Here is a 21,413-nt window from a genome sequence, read left to right on the forward strand (position 1 = left end):
GAGCTAATGACTAATTTCAGATTTAGAGGCAATAATAATTTTGAATTTAAAGAGAAAGAAAGTTTCTTAGTTTAAGTCTATGTAAATAATTTCCAGCTTCGCGCAAAACCCATTACTTCACAAAATAAACACAAAACAATTACATATCTAATATTTAACTAGAAGCAGGGCCAGAATAAGGTGCAATAAAAGTGAATTTAAGCTGATAGAGTAGGATTTTCATAGAATCACAGAATGCTTAAGGTTGGAAGGGACCTCTAGAGGTCACCTAGTCCAACCCCTCTGCATACGCAGGGTCACCTAGAGCACGTGGCACAGGACTGCGTCCAAGCGGGTTTGAAGATCTCCAGAGAAGGAGACTCCACAACCTCTCTGGGCAGCCTGTTCCAGTTAGTAGTGCCTGTGTGATCCTCCACTGCTTTAATTTATTTATGTTTAGATATTCCTAAAAACACGACCCTTAAGAACTCATTTCCGGAACTGCCACCACAGATGCAGAGAACAGATTTATGACTGTTCTCAGTTTAAAACTTCCCATCCTGTATAAAGCATAGATTACATTATGACCCTTAAATAATTGGCTTCTTCTGTAGAAAACTGAATACTACGCCACCAATTGGTACAAAATACTTTTAGTACAGAAATGAAACTTTAGTGCGTCACACCACACACTGGTGAAATGTGACTACATTTACCTGCTTCTGTTTTACTCACTTTATTCTGTTTCTGCCTGTGAATAAACACTGCTACAGCAGTTTTTGTTTTTTTGCAATTTGATTCGGGGAAGTCTAACAAAAAACCCACCACCACCACCACACACAACACTCCACACACTGCAACTGAAGTGCCCTTTTCTTTCAACAGTCATTCTTTCCTCTGAGCTGCCACAGCAGAAAGCTAAGGTCACGAGCCATCAGAAACAGGCTATTAGCACAGCTCCATTTAAATCTAGCTCATGTCACACACTTTCACTTTTGCCTTTGACATTAGCTGTTCTTAACCACACGGGGTCACAACGAATGCTACTGTTGAAGAGAACAGCAGTAACCCCGGCAGCTTAACAGCAAAGCCAGCTTCCAAAAAGGCTGGTAGCTCTTATCTACCTCCACGCTCCCGTAACGCGTAATGGTGTGCTACCATCCGGAGTGTCCGCATGTGCTGCGCATGGACTAGGAAGCGCAGGAACAGTCTTGCTATAAATATTCAGGATTTGCTTCAGTTGTGTGGGTTTTGTTCTTCAAGTAACATCTGGTTTTCCAGAACAGTTTCAAGCTAATGTTAGCAGCTACAAGTCAGCTACAGCAGCACATGCCTTGAACATACTTTTGTTTAAAAAAAGGTCAGGATACTTACCCAAAGATACCAGTTGTGCATTTCAAACCATATCTATAGAGAGATCTCAGTATAAATGCCCATGCATTTATAAAACAACACTTTACACCCTTTTTCTTTGTAACAGAGTATCAGCACTCCTTCTATTGACTTAACAGCTTACATTGGAACTACAACTATGAAGCAAAGCACTGTCAGGAATTTAACAAATGTCTATCCACTATCCTGAAACAGATAATTTCACTGCTCAATCACTTAAACTCAAATGCTGCCCATAATTATACAGTCAATGCAAAATTAGCATTCTTGCCTTCAGAAGAAGGTCAGTAGTGTATGTAAAAGCAGGCTGAAAGCTTTAGGCACCAAGTAAAGCAGGTCTGCCACATAAGCTCAGGCTGCTGAGCACAAGGGCTTTATTTTGAAAGAAAAGCAATGAAAACATGAACTAGGCTGGCAAGCCTGGATGCGGCTTCCGTGACTCCTGCGTGGCCTACCAGGATCCTGGGGAAGGCCCAATGTCTGTGGGCACCGACCGGGGACAGCCCTTCCAGGGCTGGTGCACTGCACCCTGCTGCTTTCTTTAACCAACTTCCACAAGACTCCAGCCTACTTTCCTGCCTACTAATTTGGATGAAGCAACACAGAAGTCAAACATTCAATACCAAATCGACTCAGACAGAGGTAGCAGAAAGCCACTAACCAGAAATCAAGTTAAAAATTAAACTGTTACCACTCATGCTGTACTAAGTAGATCAGCTTTCATTCTCTGAAACTATCATCACATAAGCACATCAAACTTGTTTATGGAGGAGATTTGTATCACACTATGAATTTTCTTTACAGTACTTAGGTCTGATAACTTTTGAATATGGCAGCTGTTGATTTATCGATCCTCATTTTCCTCAGCTTTCAGCTTTGCGTGAATTCTGCTTTTGTCTTCATCTGCCCTGCTAAGCAATTCCTATTGCTCCCAGTTTAGGAAGGAACCTAGAAATGCCCCTGGTCCCGCGGGCTCAGCGCGGCCCCCTGCGCTGGCGTCCCAGCCCTCGCGAGGCAGCGGTGCGGCCACCCGGGAGGACAGAGCAGCTCACCCCGTGCAGGGGCACCCGCGGCGCGGCCACGCGGGGCTGCGGGAAGAGCCCTTCACCCTCCTGACCAGGCCGACTCGAATACGAGTGAGCAGATTTAGAGGACGGGAAAAAGGCACCATAAAAAGACAAAATGACCACATCTTTCTAATATACATTGATTTATCTTAAAAAAAAAAAAAAAAAAGAGAGAGAGAAAAAAAAATCAGGTGCTCACAAGGCTGCTTTGCAAAACAACAAAGGCAAACTTCCACAAGATGCTCCTGCAGCAAGCAGGGAACAAGACAGCAAGTTACAGAAGAGAGGCTATGTATTATTTTAGGTAAAGTCAAACTTTCCCTGCCACGAAAGCAACCTGATACAGTTTAGACATTTAAAAAACACAGGTTTTACTGAAGAGCAAGTATTCATTTTCTGATAAACATATTTTGAAAGTTCCATTACAAGCAATGTAAGTTCCATTACAAGCAATACAAATTAGAGTGCTGGCAAAGAGTTTTTACTTCAGAATGCTCAGCACTTCTTTTTTTAAATCCTAGTTACAGCTGTAAACTAGGGCTCAAAAAGCTAGAAAAGAAACACTAAATCACTAGTGAGATTTGAATGCATTTGGGAAAACACACAGTCACCTCCTGTGCAAAGCCACTGCAATTTAGTTGTTGATGCTACTAATACAGTAAGAAAGATAGTGTCAGTTAATGCTGCTTACTGAGCGTAACCCGCAGCAAGATCGAGATTGTCACTGCCACTACAGTGCCCCTAGAAAAGGATTGGAAATAATTGGACATCATCACACAGTTCAAGTTTGACAGTTCAGCTGTGAGGCTGGATTGCTGCCTTGGCTTGATCCACAGAACAGGGTTTGATCCACAAAGGTAGAAAAGACCAGGGTTTGTCCATGAGCAGTGAGATGCAGAGCCTATTAACCAGAACTCATACTCAAAGAACACCTTTCACCAGGCATCCGAGCATCTTTTAGAGTCCAGGACCATTCACATAACCCAGAAACACTTCATCTGTGCAACACCATTACTTTTTGTTAATGATTATTTTAGAACAAAAGCAAGAAAGGTCAACAAGCATGTACAGAACAGGACAGCTGCTACATCAAGATACAATATAGGCTGTGTTTATCCTATCTAGTAAGCGTGCTTCACAGGTCTCCCGCTGATCTAACACGCCCCAACTCCATGGCTGGACCGTGCTGGGGCTCTCTTCCCAAACATATATTGGAATTTCCCTCCATCAAAAGCAGGGCTCCGCATGAGCTGTGAGGGCTCAGCGCTCATCTTCACATGGCATTAGGATGTGCAAGGGTGCCTGTCCTCACCCCAGGAACAGCTCGAGGGCCCCAGCATGGAAAGCAGCATAGCTGTGCTGTAGTCACTTAAACTGATACACCTTATAGTCACTGCAGTCAGCAAGTCTCTTATGCACATCTGCCATGGCAATTCTGTCACTGACACTACCCATGCAAGAACATTTGCCTACAAGGCTGCCTTTAGTCATTTTCCACCATGTTCATTTTCCTTCTTTAGTCCCTCTTGGACAGCAAATTGTTTAGTTTCAAGACACTGCAATCTCCAGCAATTTGAAAAGCATATATAAATTTTAGTAAATAATAAGAAATATAAGTTTTATATGTAATACCATGAGTTCACTGTACTATTTTCTAGAAATTTCCAGACTGATCAAAACAAGTGTAGAATAATTCATAACATCCTATCCAAGTCAGCCCAGAGGAAAGGGAGGATAAGATAATGTGAGAGATGACAGAGTGAGACAAACTAATCTGAAAAACAAAACATTTTTTCCACATAAATTTGGGATGGATTAGTCAACCTCAATAAATATTTATATTTTTTCAAAGAAATTATTTCACTTCAAAAAACAATGTGTCAAAAGAAGTTTAGGAGACATCAGAGAATACATTTCAAGACAGCATCTTAGCTCTAATTTTAGCAGATTTTTCTACCATACTTCCTCAGCATTCTCAGAAAACATTTTAAAACAGTTTTTACATTCTGGAACAACTTTATACATGAGCATGTCTTATGCATCAAAAGCTATGAAGCTTTGTATTATAATCCCATTCCAAACTGTATGTTCTTCCACTACATATTTTGGACATCAACTTTGGGGCAGGGGGAAGAAGTGCTAATTAAGAGAACACCTCATCTTTCCATCTTTTAATTACACAATCCAAGTTTTTACTAACTCATTCAGCATTAGAAACCCAGAAAGAAGAATGCAGGAATTAAATCATTTCTAAATACAAAATATACTACCTCACTATCCAGACCTGCAAATTGTTACCTTGCTGAGAAATAGTAGTCCTAACCAGAAGATCTAAATTATTTAATCCAGTTTCAGGAAAGCATGTAAATCCATACTTCACATTAACCCCACTGACTACTGAATGAAAGCAAATGTTTTCCCTGCGTCCTTCCCCTGGAGATGTCATTCTCCCTGCAAATGTACGTCTCAGGATCAGAATAGGTGAAGTAAGAAAAGACCTGGTATTGGAGCTCATTACCTAAGATTGCAGGCAACAAACATAGGCTTGTAATGAATATTACACACTCATGAAGAATTAGCAATGTAGGAAGAAAATTAACATTGCTAGGCAGGACAATTAGCACTTCTTTTTGAGTTCCAAAGTACTTCTGCAATTTCATGAAGAAGTTCTCTTTGAATTTACCTTGGCTGCAGGTTTTTCCAGTGTATCCTGGGTGGCACTTGCACTTGTTTGGTCCAATGCATTGCCCATGTTTGCATCTTGGCTGGCATATAGCTGCAAAGAGGGAAAAAAATTATTGCTGAGGGCACATTACTTTTAAAAAGTGACAGCCTAACACACAGTACTGTTCATGTTCCTCCCTTAGGCATCATTACTTGCTTCCAAAGCCTCTGTTCAAGCTACAGGTACTCTCTCATAGACAGCCAGTGCCCCAACACGCATGGGAAAAAGGAGCCATCGGTCAGTATATCCTGTTTGTGTAGCAGTGCACCGCGCTGTCGCTGGGATATTAAAGGCTTTTAGTACCTGAGCAGCACTCAGACCGCAGGCCTTCCCTAACCCTAGCTAGGCATGCGCTATGATCCACGTCATTCGGAGCGGTGTACCTGGAAGGTGCCCAGCTCTATAGGCAATGCCTACATCAGCGTCACTGTTAACAAAGGAGCAAAGCCACGCTTCTAATACTGATAAACAGCATCACAAGTACATTACAATTTCCTCCATGACTGCTTAGGATAATTACTGGTTTTTTTAATCCTCTGAATCTATCCCTTTCAGCTATTGGGATTCTGTCCCAGGAACAGCAGTTATTTTTCTTTAGGTGGAAAAAAGGAGTGTGAGAAAGCAAAAGCAGTATGACAAAATGCTACTGCATACACCCGAGTCACTGTTATTCAGAACATTTCAAGCACACATCAAAACTGCTGTACAAATACAGTTGAAGAATAGGATGTTCTATTCTGCTTCCAGAATCAAACTTGCCAAGTAATTTCTAATTCCCCAACTGGAGTAAAAATATAGCCCTCCAAGAAATAATAGCCATTAAGCCATTTTTGGTGATATTCGTCAAACACAAATGAAATGCATAAAGAAGCTTATAAAACTTTAACAACAATGCTTTTGAATAAACAGAAATCCAAGTCCAAAAGCTTAGTAGTAAAAAATACTGTTTTTGAAGCAATATAAGTTCAAGAATTTATTCCTACTAACCTATGATTACCTAACGGGAATATTTTCAGAATCCTACAGAACTCGAAAATATTTCACAGCAGAAAAATTTACACAGACATTGCCAAGTATTTTTATTGTGTCTTCCTATCATTAAACATTGTTTCAGCCTACTGAAAGACTGAAATATTTACTTTGCCCTAAAATGATATTTATCATGATACATGCCCAAAAGCAGATGTAAAAGGCTGCTAAGCATACTATTTAGGCAAGACAGACACAAACTAGGGAGAAACCAGAGTTGCAGAATTAGAATGCCTTGCAGTTAAGATGTATTATTTAACCTTGCTTTTAGTTCACTTTGTAGAATAATGTTATCATTTGGAACTTAAGTAACTAACTACAACCAACTATAATTTTAATTAATCTGACAGCAGTCTATATCATCAAATAGGATGTATTAAGGATCTAATTTAACCAAAATCTGTCAGAAGGCACACCAGACGTAGTCTGTACTCTAGCCCAAGCTGTTCTACAGGGCTGAAGTAAACAAAATTAAAATCCAAACAAGAGATTCATTTTTATTTTGCTTGTAAAAAAAAAATATGCAAACAGCTATCAGATGTTTTAAAAATCTTTTCCATAAGATCCAAAAAACCTAGAATTAGCAATTCCCACAACCGCATCCACAGAAGGATCTACAGCACAGAAGGAGGCTACTGCGCGTAAGTTCTAGCATCGGCTTTGCCCTCTACTACCAGGGCATCCTTCTGTATGTATATGTGTGTACATTGTATGCATGCAGCCTATGATACTCCCTGAAAGTATGAGACCTTCTTTTGAAGGCATGGCACTGCTGCTGACAGCTTTTCCTAACAAATTCCTGCTGTCTCTTCCCTAAATCTTTCTTAAGGGGTACTTAAAATACTGCCCATTGCCTTTTAAAGTTAATGCAATTTTCCCCCCCTTTAAACATTGCCCAGAAACAGAGGAACAGTATTCAGAATCACAGAAACATCTTTCCTTTAAATAGTTCGGGGAAGGGGCTGCTCAGACTACTAAAAAGAATGTTTCAAAGTACATCCTTGGGCAGTGCTTGGGCAGATTTGACTGCAAAGCAGCTAGTGCCTCATGCAGAGCTTCTGGAGTGTTCTACTTGGAAATGCTTATTGCCTCTTTTTTAATCACTATGGTCACAAACAGAAAAAAAAATCTTGGTTAAATAGGACCTTATTGCACACTGTAACTCTTAATTTTATAGGCCCAGCTCCAACTTAGGGTTGTTGGTGGCAAAATAAAAATGATTGAACCAACATAATGATGTTGAATTGGAGAGAAAAAAAAAGATGTCATCTAAACCACAGTAGAACAAAAGCAACTACTAACAAGTTTGTGAAAGTTTCCATGAAATTTCAGCTGTCTTTCAAAGATCTGCATTGAGAAGCAGGATAAAGTTAGACAATAACAACATATCTTTAGAAAACACCATGGGTTAATTAGCAGAAAAAAAAATCCTTCTTCCCTCATCTCCCTCTTACTTATGTTGAATGAAAAGCAGCTCAGATGAAGAATAGGAGCAGCTCAGATGAAGAAAACAGATCTAAGACTTGAAGATGACAAGGCTTATAGCAATGGAAATTTTATATTTAAATAAGAAATTGCAATTATTTTGCCATTAGGAATGAGATTTGTTTATCTGCAAGCTTGCTTTAATTCTGTCAGTCAACCAAGTAGGTCAGATACCACACTATAATAAAAATTATGCACTAGCATTAGGAAATAAACAGCTTAAAACAAGTGATATACAACAGGCTACAGAGAAAAATCAGGGAATGCAGGTTGTAGGACAACAACAGGAACTCAGGGATGCTCAAGCAACGATCTAGTCCATCTCCATCACCTCAGCCCCATACTACCCGCACCATCATTTCTTGTCTTGTATGGCATACAGGTAATGGTTAGCAGAAAGGCTTTTGGACTGGAGAAAGTCATTTTAAAAGTCTGTCAAGTACCAAGAAATAATTAAGTGTGCTTAAATGGCATGACAGCTGAGACTTTGAAAACAGACAAAAGACCTAAGTGAAGGAAACTTCAGAGTTTTAGAGTCTACTAGTTAGGAATCCCTGTTATTATGATTTATAAACTTTCTGTTAAAGTTCTAACAAACCACCGCCCATTAAGTCAAAGTCAATATAAAATGCCATTCTGCAAGTTGCTTTTTTTTTTTTTTTTTTTTTTTTTGGAAATCCATTTTTTTCTGCCAAACACTGTCCTTGGAAAAAAGTATTTATATATAGCTTGTGTATCTCAGCTACTTAAACATTCTCTATTTTATTTTGAACAGCTGAAATTCAATACAGTATTATGACTGCAAATTAATATATAAAAGGAGAAGCATTTTGTGGTAAGCTTCACAGCAGCTATAATTCTGCCAACACTACCAACACATTTCATATCAATTCCTATCAGGAGCCAAGCCACTCAACAAGCAGCAAGTATATCCTCCCATTAATTTTGATGAATTTTTGCATGGTGCTGGGGATTTTTAAGAAATAAGCCACACTTGCCCAGGTCTGTGCACATGGCCTGGGCTCCACCGGCTACTTTTATATCTCCTTTTCCATAGCAACTCCACCAGGCCTAGAAAGAGCCTAGATCACACTGCCATCCCTAGGATGCAAATAACCCTTTTGGTCACATGGCTGTCCTTGCTGAAGGCACTAGTAGATTCCCTGCATGCTGGAGCTCCAGGAGTGACCTAACACACATGGTGTGGATAATCAAGAGACAAAAGCCGTGCAGAACCCAAGCTGCACTAGAGATACATTCCTGACTTCTAAAGAGTTCCGTGTGAGTAAGGTCACCAAAGACATCTGGGTATAAAAATAAACTTTAGCCTGACTTTCAGTCTTTCTTTTAATAGCGGGCAGTTATTTTACTTGCTGGGCGTGCCTCAGCTGCCTCCTTACCACTCAGTTTGTTTTCTTAATACAAAACTCCAGACTCTCCTGCTTACGCAGGAACACACTAAGCATATTCGCTTCTTAATACAAATAGACTCATAAGTAGTGAAAGAAAATCTCCGAACTACTATTCTCTGTAACCTGACAACACAATATTATCCCCAACCAACTGCAGTAAAACAAATGAATTAACAATTCCCTCAGATCAACTCAAATTCACAATGACTGCTTAAAAATGACCAAAATAAATCTCATTTGTGTATGGACTTGGAACTACTACGTACTATTCATCTCCCTACTAGGCAAGGTAAAAATGCAGGTGTCGAGAATCACACCAGACTGACAAAGCTACCCTCTTACAAACTTACAACATCATAAGACAATGAAGCTAAAAACCCAAAAGTCTGGGAAAGAAACAAAACAAACAAACTTTCTGCTCTTTATGAGAGTTTTTTTTTTTCCTCCCCCCCGACAAAAGAGCACCTAAGTACACCTTTTCTATAGACTAGCTGGCCACTAAACAGAAGAATACTGATTTACTGTTGTATTAACATGAAAAAAGCCATAATTTCCCCCAGGAATCCTTTCTGAAAGCACTGAAACTGAAGTGGATTTAGCTGTACTTAAAATTTCCTTCTGTCTGTCTATCCTGCTAATTAGTCAACTGCTGCCTATTTAAGCCATTAAATAAATTACAGCTAAGCTTTCCATTTCACAGGATGCCCAGTTCATTCTTGAGTTGTTAGAAAATAAACACTGACCTCCTGTCTGCTTATTTTAAATAGTTTGGGGACAGATGCAAAGAGTTGCTCCCTCTCTTAAATTTCCCATTGCCTTCAATGAGATTTTAGGAGGCATTCTACAGCCTTTTATTTAGCCACAAATACAATAGAGCACTTCTAAAAGATTGTCAAGAACTCACTTTTCTCCCCAAATAAAAGGTGGTATTTATCACCTTAATTTGCCCTGAAATTTAACTGAAGTTTAAGTTTCCTGTAAAAATAATACAGGGAATTTAAACATGAGAAAGTGTGATTTGGGTCCAGATTATTTTCAAATGTGGAAGAAGAGAAGTTGTAGTAACATACACATACTGCCAGCCTATCTTAACCTTGGGTGAAAGCTAAAGGCCACCTATCCCATAAATACTGACAGATGATGCTGCCTAAGCATGACTAAATTGTCCTACGTTATTGTTGTTTAGTCACTGCATAAGTTCAAGAAATGAAAAATCTTAACCGCAACCATTTATTGCTTGCTTACCAGGCACTGGTTAGTAGAGTCCCAGGTAGCTGGCCACACTGCCTGTGCACCTAACTGCTCTTTTTATTTCGGGCCAATGACCAAAATTCCGCAATTGGCTAGTGTAGTATTTCTATTGACACAATTCTTACTTGGTTCTCCAACATTTCTAGCTACTCCTTCAATCAACTCAGCCTTGAGGATAATTCTTTGAGGACATACCCACATCTTGAATCTTTTACTCTGTTTGGTCTCTTCTCTCAGTTTCTACTTTTTAATGAAGTTGTTTCTTATTCCATTTTCCTCCTTTCCTTATATGATGTCCACAAAGGGTTTCACTGAAAAAAAAAAACTGCCTTTGAAGTATTTAGTTGCTCCTTCTGCAACCCCTACTCAAATCCACATCAACTGACAGACTGCAGATGTTCAATCTGCCCTTGGACTCTATTTTCACCTCTCTGAAATCTGAAAATATCCAAAGAACACCTGCATCAAAAACTGCTGACTGCCCACCAAAACCACTTTGCTTCCATCTTTTCTTCTTAAGAAATGTATAGCCACTCATTTATCCTGTCTCTAAGTCATGGCTCAAACTCAGTTTGCTCATATGCAGAAATTCGTGCATCAGCACAGAGACTGTTACATATTATTCAGCTTCACAAACCTTTATTGGATCCTTTATACTGCAGTGCCAAATTTACTAGATAGACTCGCTCGTTGGTGAAGCAAGATCTCTTATTCTGCCTCCTTCACCTCAGTCTTTTTCCTGCAACCAAACAGACCATGACCTTTTATCTGCAAAGACAAGTTGGCTTTGAAATACCTGCCTATTTCTCTATATATTTGGCAATTCTACAGAAGTAACCAGATGCCATAACAACACACTTAGTAAAATAACAAAAAAAAAAAATCTACCTTATTTAGAACTACTTTTATCTAGAGATTTTCCCAGGAACTAACTAACAAAATACATTGCTGCATGTCTTTCAAAGATAAATTTCTTTTTCCTCAGCCGCATACAAATGCAATATCATGCATGGAGTTGAACCTACCACATAGTGATCAATAGGTGGTAAATGCATGCCATAGTTCATTCACATTACAGAATTACTTGTGAAAAAACACCTTTGCTTCCCAAATAAGTATCAGAAGACACTGTAAACTTCAGTCAACCTGGTTAAGGAAACTGAGTATTTATTTTGAAATAATTTGCTATGCAAAACTCCTTTATTTTTGAAAGACAAATGTTCTTCATCAACTTCTATTGCTAAAGGCCAATAATATTCTCAGATAAAATGGTAGTATCTAGCAACTAAGTCTTTTCTCAGAAATGATTTGCACTTCCATGTAATATTCATGATAACAAATGATGCCAAAGTGCATGTACAAGCTTCTTCCTTAAATCTACAGAACCACCAAGCAAGCAGCTCCCAATTTCACATGCACAAGTAACACATTTGCCTGGGTAAATCAGTTACTAAATTTGCACATATGAATGTGGTAATAGGACATTAACATGATAAATAGCAACCGGGGGGCTATTCTTTGCAGTAAATTCTTTGCTTGCCTATAACTGCTGTCAAATGTGTTCCTAAACTGCATATACAAATCCAAATACTGGTTCAAGAATGCCCTGCTATTCAGACAGAACCCCTCCACACAAATCAATAGGATTTAATGAAGTCAGTGAAAAGTAATCAGATACTTATGCACTTAAACACTCTTTTTAAGAATCACTGACCAAAGCATCCAACACATACGCCAAGTTAGAATTACTCTCTGGAAAAGCAAGAACAATTTCATATTCTGTCAAGCTTTTCATATTTGCAGTTTGAGCGATTCATGATAATCGCTTAAAGACAGGATCTTTATCAGCTCAAGTACATGCTTGCTACCTGCATCTCTGTGTGTCTACTGAATAGCAGCTGGTAAAAGCAGGCTAACATGAGTGTCACTAGGTGCGATGACAGAACAGAAATAGGGCCCTATTATTAGCTTCTCTGTAGCATGTAATACCCACTGACTTCAGTGAAATAAAATTCTGCATCACAGTCATAAAGTTGACTTTAAAGTATAGCTGAATAACTGATCGCTTTTCACCCCTTCTGAATAACTGACTGCATTTCTCCCCTTTCTTCCTCACCACACACAATTCGATACCCCAAAAACTAAATCAGGCCTCTTAAGTCAGATTGTAAATGTGATGCTGGCAGCATAAACAATTTGCAGGAAGGAAAAATACTCCCTAGGGCTTGAGGGAGAGGGAAAAAAGATAAGGGGATAACAGATAGGTGAATGGAATACAACAGTGCAGTAAATTTCTTCCCATCTTATCATCCCCAAACCAGATAATTAAGAAAAAAGAGAGAACATCATCTTGCCATGTATTATAGTTTTCAAGTAAACTTGTGACTTAAAGGTCATAGCTCCAAACCATAATCTTGCCAAAATTATTTCAAGAAATATGTTCAGCTAACCTTTGGGCTGGCACCTTAGGCTGGCTATTCTCTGCCTTAAGACGTAGAAAGCTGCAAAACAAATATCCAAAAAAAGAAATTCCAACTTTTTTTTTTCCTCCTCTCCTCCTTTCTCCTGTAAAGAGGACGGACTTGGCTGGAGTTTTTATCAACTTGTTACATTCCTGGAGACTTACACATATTCAACATTCAAGAGCTTTTCTGAAATAAAAAAAATTCTGATGCACATTCACGACACCTTACAATAGTATTTCTTTATGAGCTTTAATAAACATTCTGATATATAAGAGTAATTAAATATAATGATGCAATGCTATTCTTATTCAATCAACTAAGGAGCTACTTGGTCATGTTTCACATGGGTACATAGTTGCAAAAATTCTCATGTTTCATGGCTTAGGTTCAATGTTTCCAATAGAAAAAAAGAGGTTTTTCTTAAAGACACAGTATCTTTTCATTTAAATAAGTATACACATTTAAATAAGTGTACATATTTTTAATGCTGCATCTCTATAAAACAAACCTAAATGATTAGCATCTTGATGCTAATTTAAGAGTAACTAAAATAATATGCATTGTTAAGTATCTGAACATCTGCAATCAATAAAGATGTTGGCATATAAATTTAATGGTCATTTTTATAATGTTTAAATTTTCAATGTCATCTAAACTAAGACTAATACTTAGAGACCTTTTAAGCTCTTACTAACACATGAAACTAAAAACACTAAGAAAATAAAACAAGATGCAAACACAGATCTATGTTTTGGGCTCATATTAAATCAATTTATTTGCCAATAAAATGGATGTTAGCAGCATAGGCTGTTTAGCTACATAACTTATTGTAAAAGACTGGAACTTTGGCTAAAACAGTTCTTCATATTTCAGGCATCAAATGACCAACATTTAAGGATCTGTTTTGATTGCAACTTACCCTAGTTAAAACTGATTTAAACTGGTAAGGCCCTTATGGGCTGTTCCAAAAGCTCACTACAGGGACTCTCCCCATGTTCTTGCTGGGCTTTGAGCAAATACTACAGTTGTAAACAGTCAAATCATGTTAGATTTTTATGTTAGATGCAACATCTGCAACGGAAAAACTGGACCGCAAAACTACGTATGAGGTGCACAAGGAGTACGATGGGGGAGTAGGAAGGATATTGTGTCTTTAATACAATGAAGTCATATTTCCATATCTACTTTAGAAAGGTAAGGGTTCAGAATAAAACAACAGTAACTGAATAAAAATAGCAAAACCTCATTGTCTTTCTTGCATAGCAATATTAAAGCGGTATTGCAATTCTGTATAAAGTGTCTTTTCTTTGAAGAACACATGAAAATGCACAAAGATATTTGTCATTTTTAAACAGCCAGATACATTGCATATCAATATTCGTTATCATTGTCAATACAAGGCATTCATGCTAGGTTCTATTCTTGCAAGGACAAATTTACTAGCAAAATTATTACTGACTTTAAAGAGGTTTCTGACAGTGGGCCAAACTCCCAGAAGCCAGTATTTTCATGGCTCATTGAGAAAATCATGTTTTTAATTTGCTAAAGATTTGTGTGTCTTAGACTATACAGAATTGCCATTTCCATTTAAAGCATCATTATACACAAGGAACAGGCATCTTAAGCTATACACAGCCTCTTTTCCCATTGATGTGTGGGACATTAACTATCTGGGTAAACTCCCACCAAGCATTGGGAGTTGGATAAAAAAAAAAAAAAAAAAAAACCCTTCCAGGCATCAACAAGAGCACAACCATCCCTCCCCGCTCCCACCACCGTGCATATCTGTAAAGGGATCACACAGCAGGGATGCACAGCCTTTAAGCTCACAAGCACAGAAGGAGCAGCACAGACTGCACGAGACTCCTCATAGCTCTTGCAAGAAGGCAGCAGCATGCACCGTTTCCAGCAAAGCATTTGGTTATGCCTGCACCTGCTATGTCAGGTACATTGTCTAACAGCCTCCCAAAATAGTATGCATTTTACTAGGCTTAGATAAGTCTAAATCCTAACCAGGCAGCCTTAACTTTTTTTTTTTTTTTTTTAACTGATTCAAAACAAAGACAAGGTGTGAAGTGATCACTTTAGTTATGCTTTTACTACTGTGCTCTCATACTGCATAATTTCTTGATTGCTCTGTCCCTATGCTTTAAAAACTAATTCATCATGATTTTAGTGTGATAGTGGGAAACTACTTTGTTGACCTACTCCGGCTTTGTTTCTTAGGTAGAGTGCTCAGACATCTCAGCATGTGGAAATTACAAGAGCAAGTTACCCTACAGATGCCCTTAGAGTGCACCCTTTTCTTTATCCCTCCTCAAGATATACCTTACAGATTTTGTTATAACTTAAAGAGAATTAAACATTTAGACAAGTATTCAAGTAACATAACTACTTATAAAATCCAGTGGGATTTTATTCCTATCTTACTGATCTAACTTTCTGCCCACTGGACAAACTCTGAGTGCTTAAACAGGCTCTGCCAACTTTGACAGTCATGCAGACCCATCCCAACAGCGGATCCAACAGTAGATCAGCATCAATTTACAGGTGAGGCAGATCCAACCTTCCATTTTGCACATATGAATGCAGCAAACTACTGCTGCCAAAGCCTCTAGCAAAGGAGTTGTCCAAACTGTAATCCAGAAGGAAAATTCAGGCAGCTTTTATCACTCTTCTTTAAAAAAAAAAAAAAAAAAAAAAAAAAGTGCCAGATGGAATACGGGCAAATACTACTACAAAACAAGAAAAGAGTATTTTTCAAATAACCCCTAACATAACTCGCCAGAAGGAAAAAGGAAATTGGCACTTTCATACAGAAGGTTAAAGTACATCACAGAACATGTAAGTCTCTGCATGAAATTAATCTCTTATCCTGCAGTTTAGCTCCCTGAGCTAAGCTTGCTCAGCTGAGCAAAGCCAGCTTGCAGACCTTGCTGTGCAAGTATTCGTCACATCTGATTTCTGTACTCTAGTTTGTCAGCCGGTGTCAGTCAGCAATAGCTCAGTAGGCTTGCACATGGTTTGATCTACCTCTGGCCTGACAGACACACTTGGACAAGGCCTGGGGTATCCTTACCTTAAGGAAATCTTAGGGAGAGAGTCCTCATAGACTATTCTCACAGACATTTCTTTAAGGGATGACATGGCCTACAGCTGGAAGATAAGTCCATCTCATTTGATAGCCTAGACTGAAGCTACAGTACAGGAATGGACATGAGTGTTTTATATCCTGGAATTGTCATTTCTTATTTAGTTCACAGAGAACTGCACTCCAGCCCTACCTCTGCTTTGAATTCTATTCCCACAAATATTATTGATAAATACAACACTTAATTTTTAAAAAAACTTGAATTAACTTTCCAAGGCAAAATTTCTTTACCAGTGCCTGAAAAAGTGCACCTGTGAGATACAGGAAATTATGCATGCCCAACTCAGTTTTGCCAGATGGATTTGTGTACTTTAAAATGCACAAAATGGGTTCCGGGCCAGGAAAACACTGCCAGTACCTCAGCTGCAGTGCCTCACAATGCAGAAGTTTATGAATTAAAAGTATAGTGTGCATATTTGCTCTATAATTTTGCTGTATGCACAGCAGTAATGCATTAAAAAATGCCCTCTTCCCCTCCCTCCGTTTTTTTAATCCCTCATCAGGCACTTTTATTAGTTTTTTTTTCCATAGAAGTAGGCTTTGGGGCAATTCCTCCTACTAACTGTTATTAAAACATAAATAAATTGTGATATAAAATACAATAAAAAACATAAAGAAGGCAACAATTTGGGATTTTCAGCTTAATCTCCATTGGGAAATTTAGCAACATCTAGCTTTACAGCCCTAACCTATGAGTTCACCAGCATGACAAATCAGCTGTATTGATGATTATGTTTGAGCAGTAGGTCTTAGTTCATGTGAACTACAAAAGTCTCTGTTGCTTCCAAATTAGGCTTTTTACACACCAATAAAACTAGTTTACATACACCAGATGCAAATCTGAGAAAGGCTACTTGATCATACTAGTGGTAGACTCTACCCACCCTTTATAAGTAAGAGTAGGTCACTAAACGAAATAGCTGGATTTTCAGTTTACAATAACTTAGAAATGCCAGTGCATTTATTTGCAGTTATATTTGTTTGAATCCTTTGAAAATATAGCTATTTTTATATTATTCTCAAAATGGATTTAGCTGCCCAACCTTAGAGCTCACTTTGGCATCCATGGCCCATTAAGAACTTCAGAAGAATCCAACCTGCTTCAAAATTGTTGGGATTCCTGCAGAGGAAAGGACGCGTTCTCAGTGCATTTTCTGGAACTGAGAAGAGCAGTCAGGAGACAATTTTAGGCAGAGGGCATACTTCTGTCAGATGAAATGTTAAAGCCTCATACTGAAGGCTTCAAAAATCAGTCTACCATTACTGTAATTTAACAAAAGGAGGCATATTATGTTTCAAAGGAAGAGTGTAAGTTAAAGAGGCGGCCCAATTTTAGCTTCTTCCTACATATTTAACCAGTGGAAAAGACAGCTGAGCTATGCTGATTTATGTTACTAAGCAGCAGCAAGCAGTTATGCTGCAGATATGCTATGTTACTCAAGGTGACAAAATTAATTACTTTGCACTTCGCAAAAGAAAGTTTAGCTAACCCAGTCCGGCTTTCATTTGCAACAGATTATGGATCATGAGAATGGAGTTACCACATCTTAATGAGTTACCACATGTCATGAGTGACATTCCTACCCTGTTAGAGCTGGCAAGTACTCACTTTGCTCCCCTTCAGAGTTAAACCTTTACCTTAAGCCATACAGTTAAAGGTAACACATTTCCTTCTCAGTAGCAGCAGCAGGAGGCACATCCCCACGTATATGGGGAGCAGATAGCTAGACAGCAGGAAACATGCCCAAGTGCATTTGCAGCCACTTGTCTGTGGCTCATCACAGCTCAGAAGACAGGCAGTAATTCTGTAAACTGGGGCAACTCTGCCATGTAGCAGAGCTTACATCTTCACTCCTAGCTGGCCCATGCCACCTCATGCTTGTCCTCAGTAAGCTAAATTCAGAGGTGATCAGAACACTATTGAGAGGTGATCAGAACACTCACAGTAAATTACACACAGCTAAATAGGAGAGCCCAAAAGTGCTGGAGATCTCACATACATAGCAAGGATGGCTTAAACTACTTCGTTTGAGTATAGCAGTTCGAGTCTGCTAATACAGAGCTCACAGTCTTATTGCTTGAATATTTTAAAGCTACTTTTCAAACTCATTTCTAAGCTGGGTCCTCACTACTAATTTTGACTCTATACTTATTTTCTGCATAATATATAATGCACAATAATCTAAACTCGCTTTGACTAGATAAAGATAAGATGCTAGAAATGGCAAAGAAAACACACATTTAGAAAAGAAAGCCTGGCCTCCGTATGTGTCATTCATTGCAGGGAAAAGATGAAGTTTGTCTTTTGACACAGAGCAGGAAAAACAATTGTGCACTTGTATTTTCAGAGATTTTTCAGTGATATCCCTTTGTATAGTAAAATACTCAAGGCCTCCTCTGAGGCCAGGAATGCTGCCTTCTATGCCAGGTTATTCTTCATACTGAAGGCCATATTCCCAAGGTGCCAAGCTGACTATAGATTTGCTGTTTGGCTGACAAGACAAGAAAAATTCACTCTCATTAAGTGTAATCTCCCACTATATATGACATGACTGGAATTTTCACCATGCACAGCAGTGGCAGATTTTCTTGTTTAATTTTTCTAAAAATACTTTGGCTACAGTCTCAAAAATAGAACTACCTGCTAAGCTAAAAAAAGTCTTCATTCAAACAACAGTCTTCTAAACCAGATGTTCAGAAATTCTGAACACCTAATTGGAAAATTGGAAAAAGTGTACAGTGAATGCAGTGCAAACTGCATAGATGCCTAATACTAGAAATGATCTCAAAAAATCCACCTCCGCACTAGAATGTGAATGTAAAACAAACTATGAGAAACAGACTTAAAAGAAATGGAAAGAGATGAGATTTTACCTAGCTTTTGTCTTAAAAAAAGAAAAAAAAAAAAAGAATGCTAATGGTATGTGAACGAAATGTCTACACCATTCCAAATGGCCTCACTCACAAAACTAAAAGACTAGAAAAAAAAAATTTACTTTTTGATTGTTTTCTCTTGATTTCTATTTTTAGTTATCATTTTTTGCTGATTTCACTTTATCCTATTAGCTTCTCCTCAGACTATAAAGCTGTCAAATAGCACACCCAAATCAAAATTGGTAGTAGAGGGAAATCAAAGGACAGATAGACTGTCCTTTGACTGCAATTGACTTCAGTCTAAACACTGTTCATGAGCTGAAACTTACAAGCACAACATAGGAGACAACTTTGCTAAAAGGGATAAAAAACATTTTTCACAATAAAAATTAGTGATGTTTGTCCGTTAAAGCCTCTGTAGCCTTAAACATTTGAATGCTCAAAATATTTTCAGGCAAAACTGTGTTATGAAAGACAGACACGGATTCTATCGCCCCTGGACTGGCCTCAAATCAACCTACTCCACATCTTCCTTCTTTAAAAACATGCATCTCTGGGAAACGACTGCTTCTGTAATGTACAAAAGCCATAATATCAACCTGATCCATGGTACGGGCTAAGAGATACCAACCTGAGAACTGTTAATCTAGAAAGAGTAGCCAAGATACGTCCTACAAGTACTACAAATCGCTTACCATGTACATGCACCAGTTATTTTATATACTTATTGAACACAGTGTGCCATTAACAATCTTGGGAAGGAGGAGACAGTTCTGCTGTTTACAGATTTGAACAAAACCTTTGCTTAGAGTCTACAGTCACACCTGCAATACTCACTCTTTCTCTCTCTCTCTCTCTCTCTCCTGCTTTCCAGACTAAGCAAGTAACAGCATTCAATACCTGCTTTGCTTAATTTTTTTGCTAAGCTGTTTTTAATCTAGTTTGTAGACACTCGCATCTAAAACAAAATGCTGAGATTGAGTAATTAGAGGTTTGTTTCCAAAAAAACTTACAGGAAATCACTCATGTATGTACTGTTAAGCACACAAGCAATAGTTTCCAGAAACTAAGTGTATAATTAAGATGCTGAGATACGACTCTCCTAACTACTCTAACTTCTACAGTCCTGGCTGCCAGCAGAGAATGAAGCTAATGATGATTATTCCACAATTGTATCAAAGACCCTAAAAAGATGTAAGAATCTCAGAAGTTTCTCTTGATGAGTAACTTAATAAAAGGATGATGTGTCATTTATACCCTTATATTTGGATTACTGAAAGAATGTTTAATCTTAGTAACAACTGAAATATTTCCACTGACTTTAAGTGAAATGTCAACAATTTGGGTTTCCTTCTCAGACATAAATATTTTGTCCTGCAGTGCCTGTAATATTACACTCTGCAGTATTTTGTCAGGCTGTTACACCAGACCATGAAACAACACAGAAACAAAACAAATTAACAAATTATCCTTGTCTTAACCAAATCTTACCTTATTCAGTTACTATCATTTAGGATACTGTTAATAAAAGACAGAATTGTAATCTGACGACATCCTTTTAACAAGTCAGACTCACACGTGCAAAAGCCTAAGCCCTGTAAGAATGTGTGTGACTACGTGAAAGATTTAGCTAGGTGTGTGCAAGCCTTTTCCAAGTGACTAGAAGCTCCAGCAGCAATGAAATACTCACGTTGGCATTGCCCCGACAATAAGCGGGCCCAGCCCCAGCAGCAGTCGATTCTACTTCCAAACCGGCACAGCCCCGTGGAGGAGATTGTGTGTCTGGGCCACCTGAACAAGACAAGCCAAAGAAGTCCAATAAGACATTTCAAAATTATTCTGCATTAGGAGATACAAAAATCAAAAAGTCTGAGGAAAGAAGAAAGCAAAAATGCTGAGTATGTAATAGTTCTGTTGGTAATACAGTGTATATCTCAGAAAATGCAAATGACTACAGAGAAAGAAGGGGAAAAGTTCATTTGAATTATTTTTTTAAAGCCTGAAATAAGCGACATAATTTGCAGTGTGCTCACGACTGCCACTCTCAGGTTCACACCGAGTTACTGCACAAGTTGTAACAACAGAATTTATAACCACCACCCAATAAACCACCATCATAAAGTTTCAGCACTCATGTAGCTCATGATACACAGCCAAGTTCTCACTGAAACTTTAAAAGAAGAAAAACAGACCAGAACCTTCCTATCCTATCGGACTACCAATACAAAAGGAGAACTGCAACCAAGCTCTTGTCCCAAAGAAAACAGACACCGCGGCTTGAAACATGACAACATAACACCAGAATTACTTTAAAAAAACAAGGTAAAGTAATCACCACACATGAACAAGTTCCACGGGGAAGGGGACCCTTTTGGGGAGGGTCCCACCAGCTACGCCGTGCACGCAGCACAGTGGCCTGCCCAGCTCGCAGGGCCGCTGCACCTGCCGCACTCGCCTCGGCGCGCTCTCCCCGCGTGCCTCCCCACGCTGCTCCACGGTGAAACTCGAGCCACGACCCTCATCACGGCATGTTTCGAGTGCCCCTGCGCCACAAGAAACTCATTTATTGTTTTAAGCACGTGA

At 38.7% G+C, this 21,413-nt stretch overlaps 1 protein-coding gene across 1 annotated transcript in view; it reads right to left on the reverse strand.

The window, feature by feature from the left end:
* Positions 1–21,413, reverse strand: part of NPNT (nephronectin) — a 39,090-nt gene that overhangs the window by 17,384 nt on the left and 293 nt on the right. Inside the window, exons 2-4 of the mRNA XM_088524035.1 lie at positions 20,521–20,621; positions 12,791–12,841; positions 5,122–5,214 (exon numbers count right to left, since the gene is read on the reverse strand). Coding sequence (XP_088380161.1) covers positions 5,122–5,214; positions 12,791–12,841; positions 20,521–20,621 — 245 coding nt within the window. The remainder of the gene's footprint in view (positions 1–5,121; positions 5,215–12,790; positions 12,842–20,520; positions 20,622–21,413) is intronic.

This window comes from Tinamus guttatus, unplaced genomic scaffold, assembly GCF_059628265.1.
Source record: "Tinamus guttatus ecotype Peru unplaced genomic scaffold, ASM5962826v1 Tinamus_guttatus_pri_ptg000202l, whole genome shotgun sequence".
NCBI lineage: Eukaryota > Metazoa > Chordata > Aves > Tinamiformes > Tinamidae > Tinamus > Tinamus guttatus.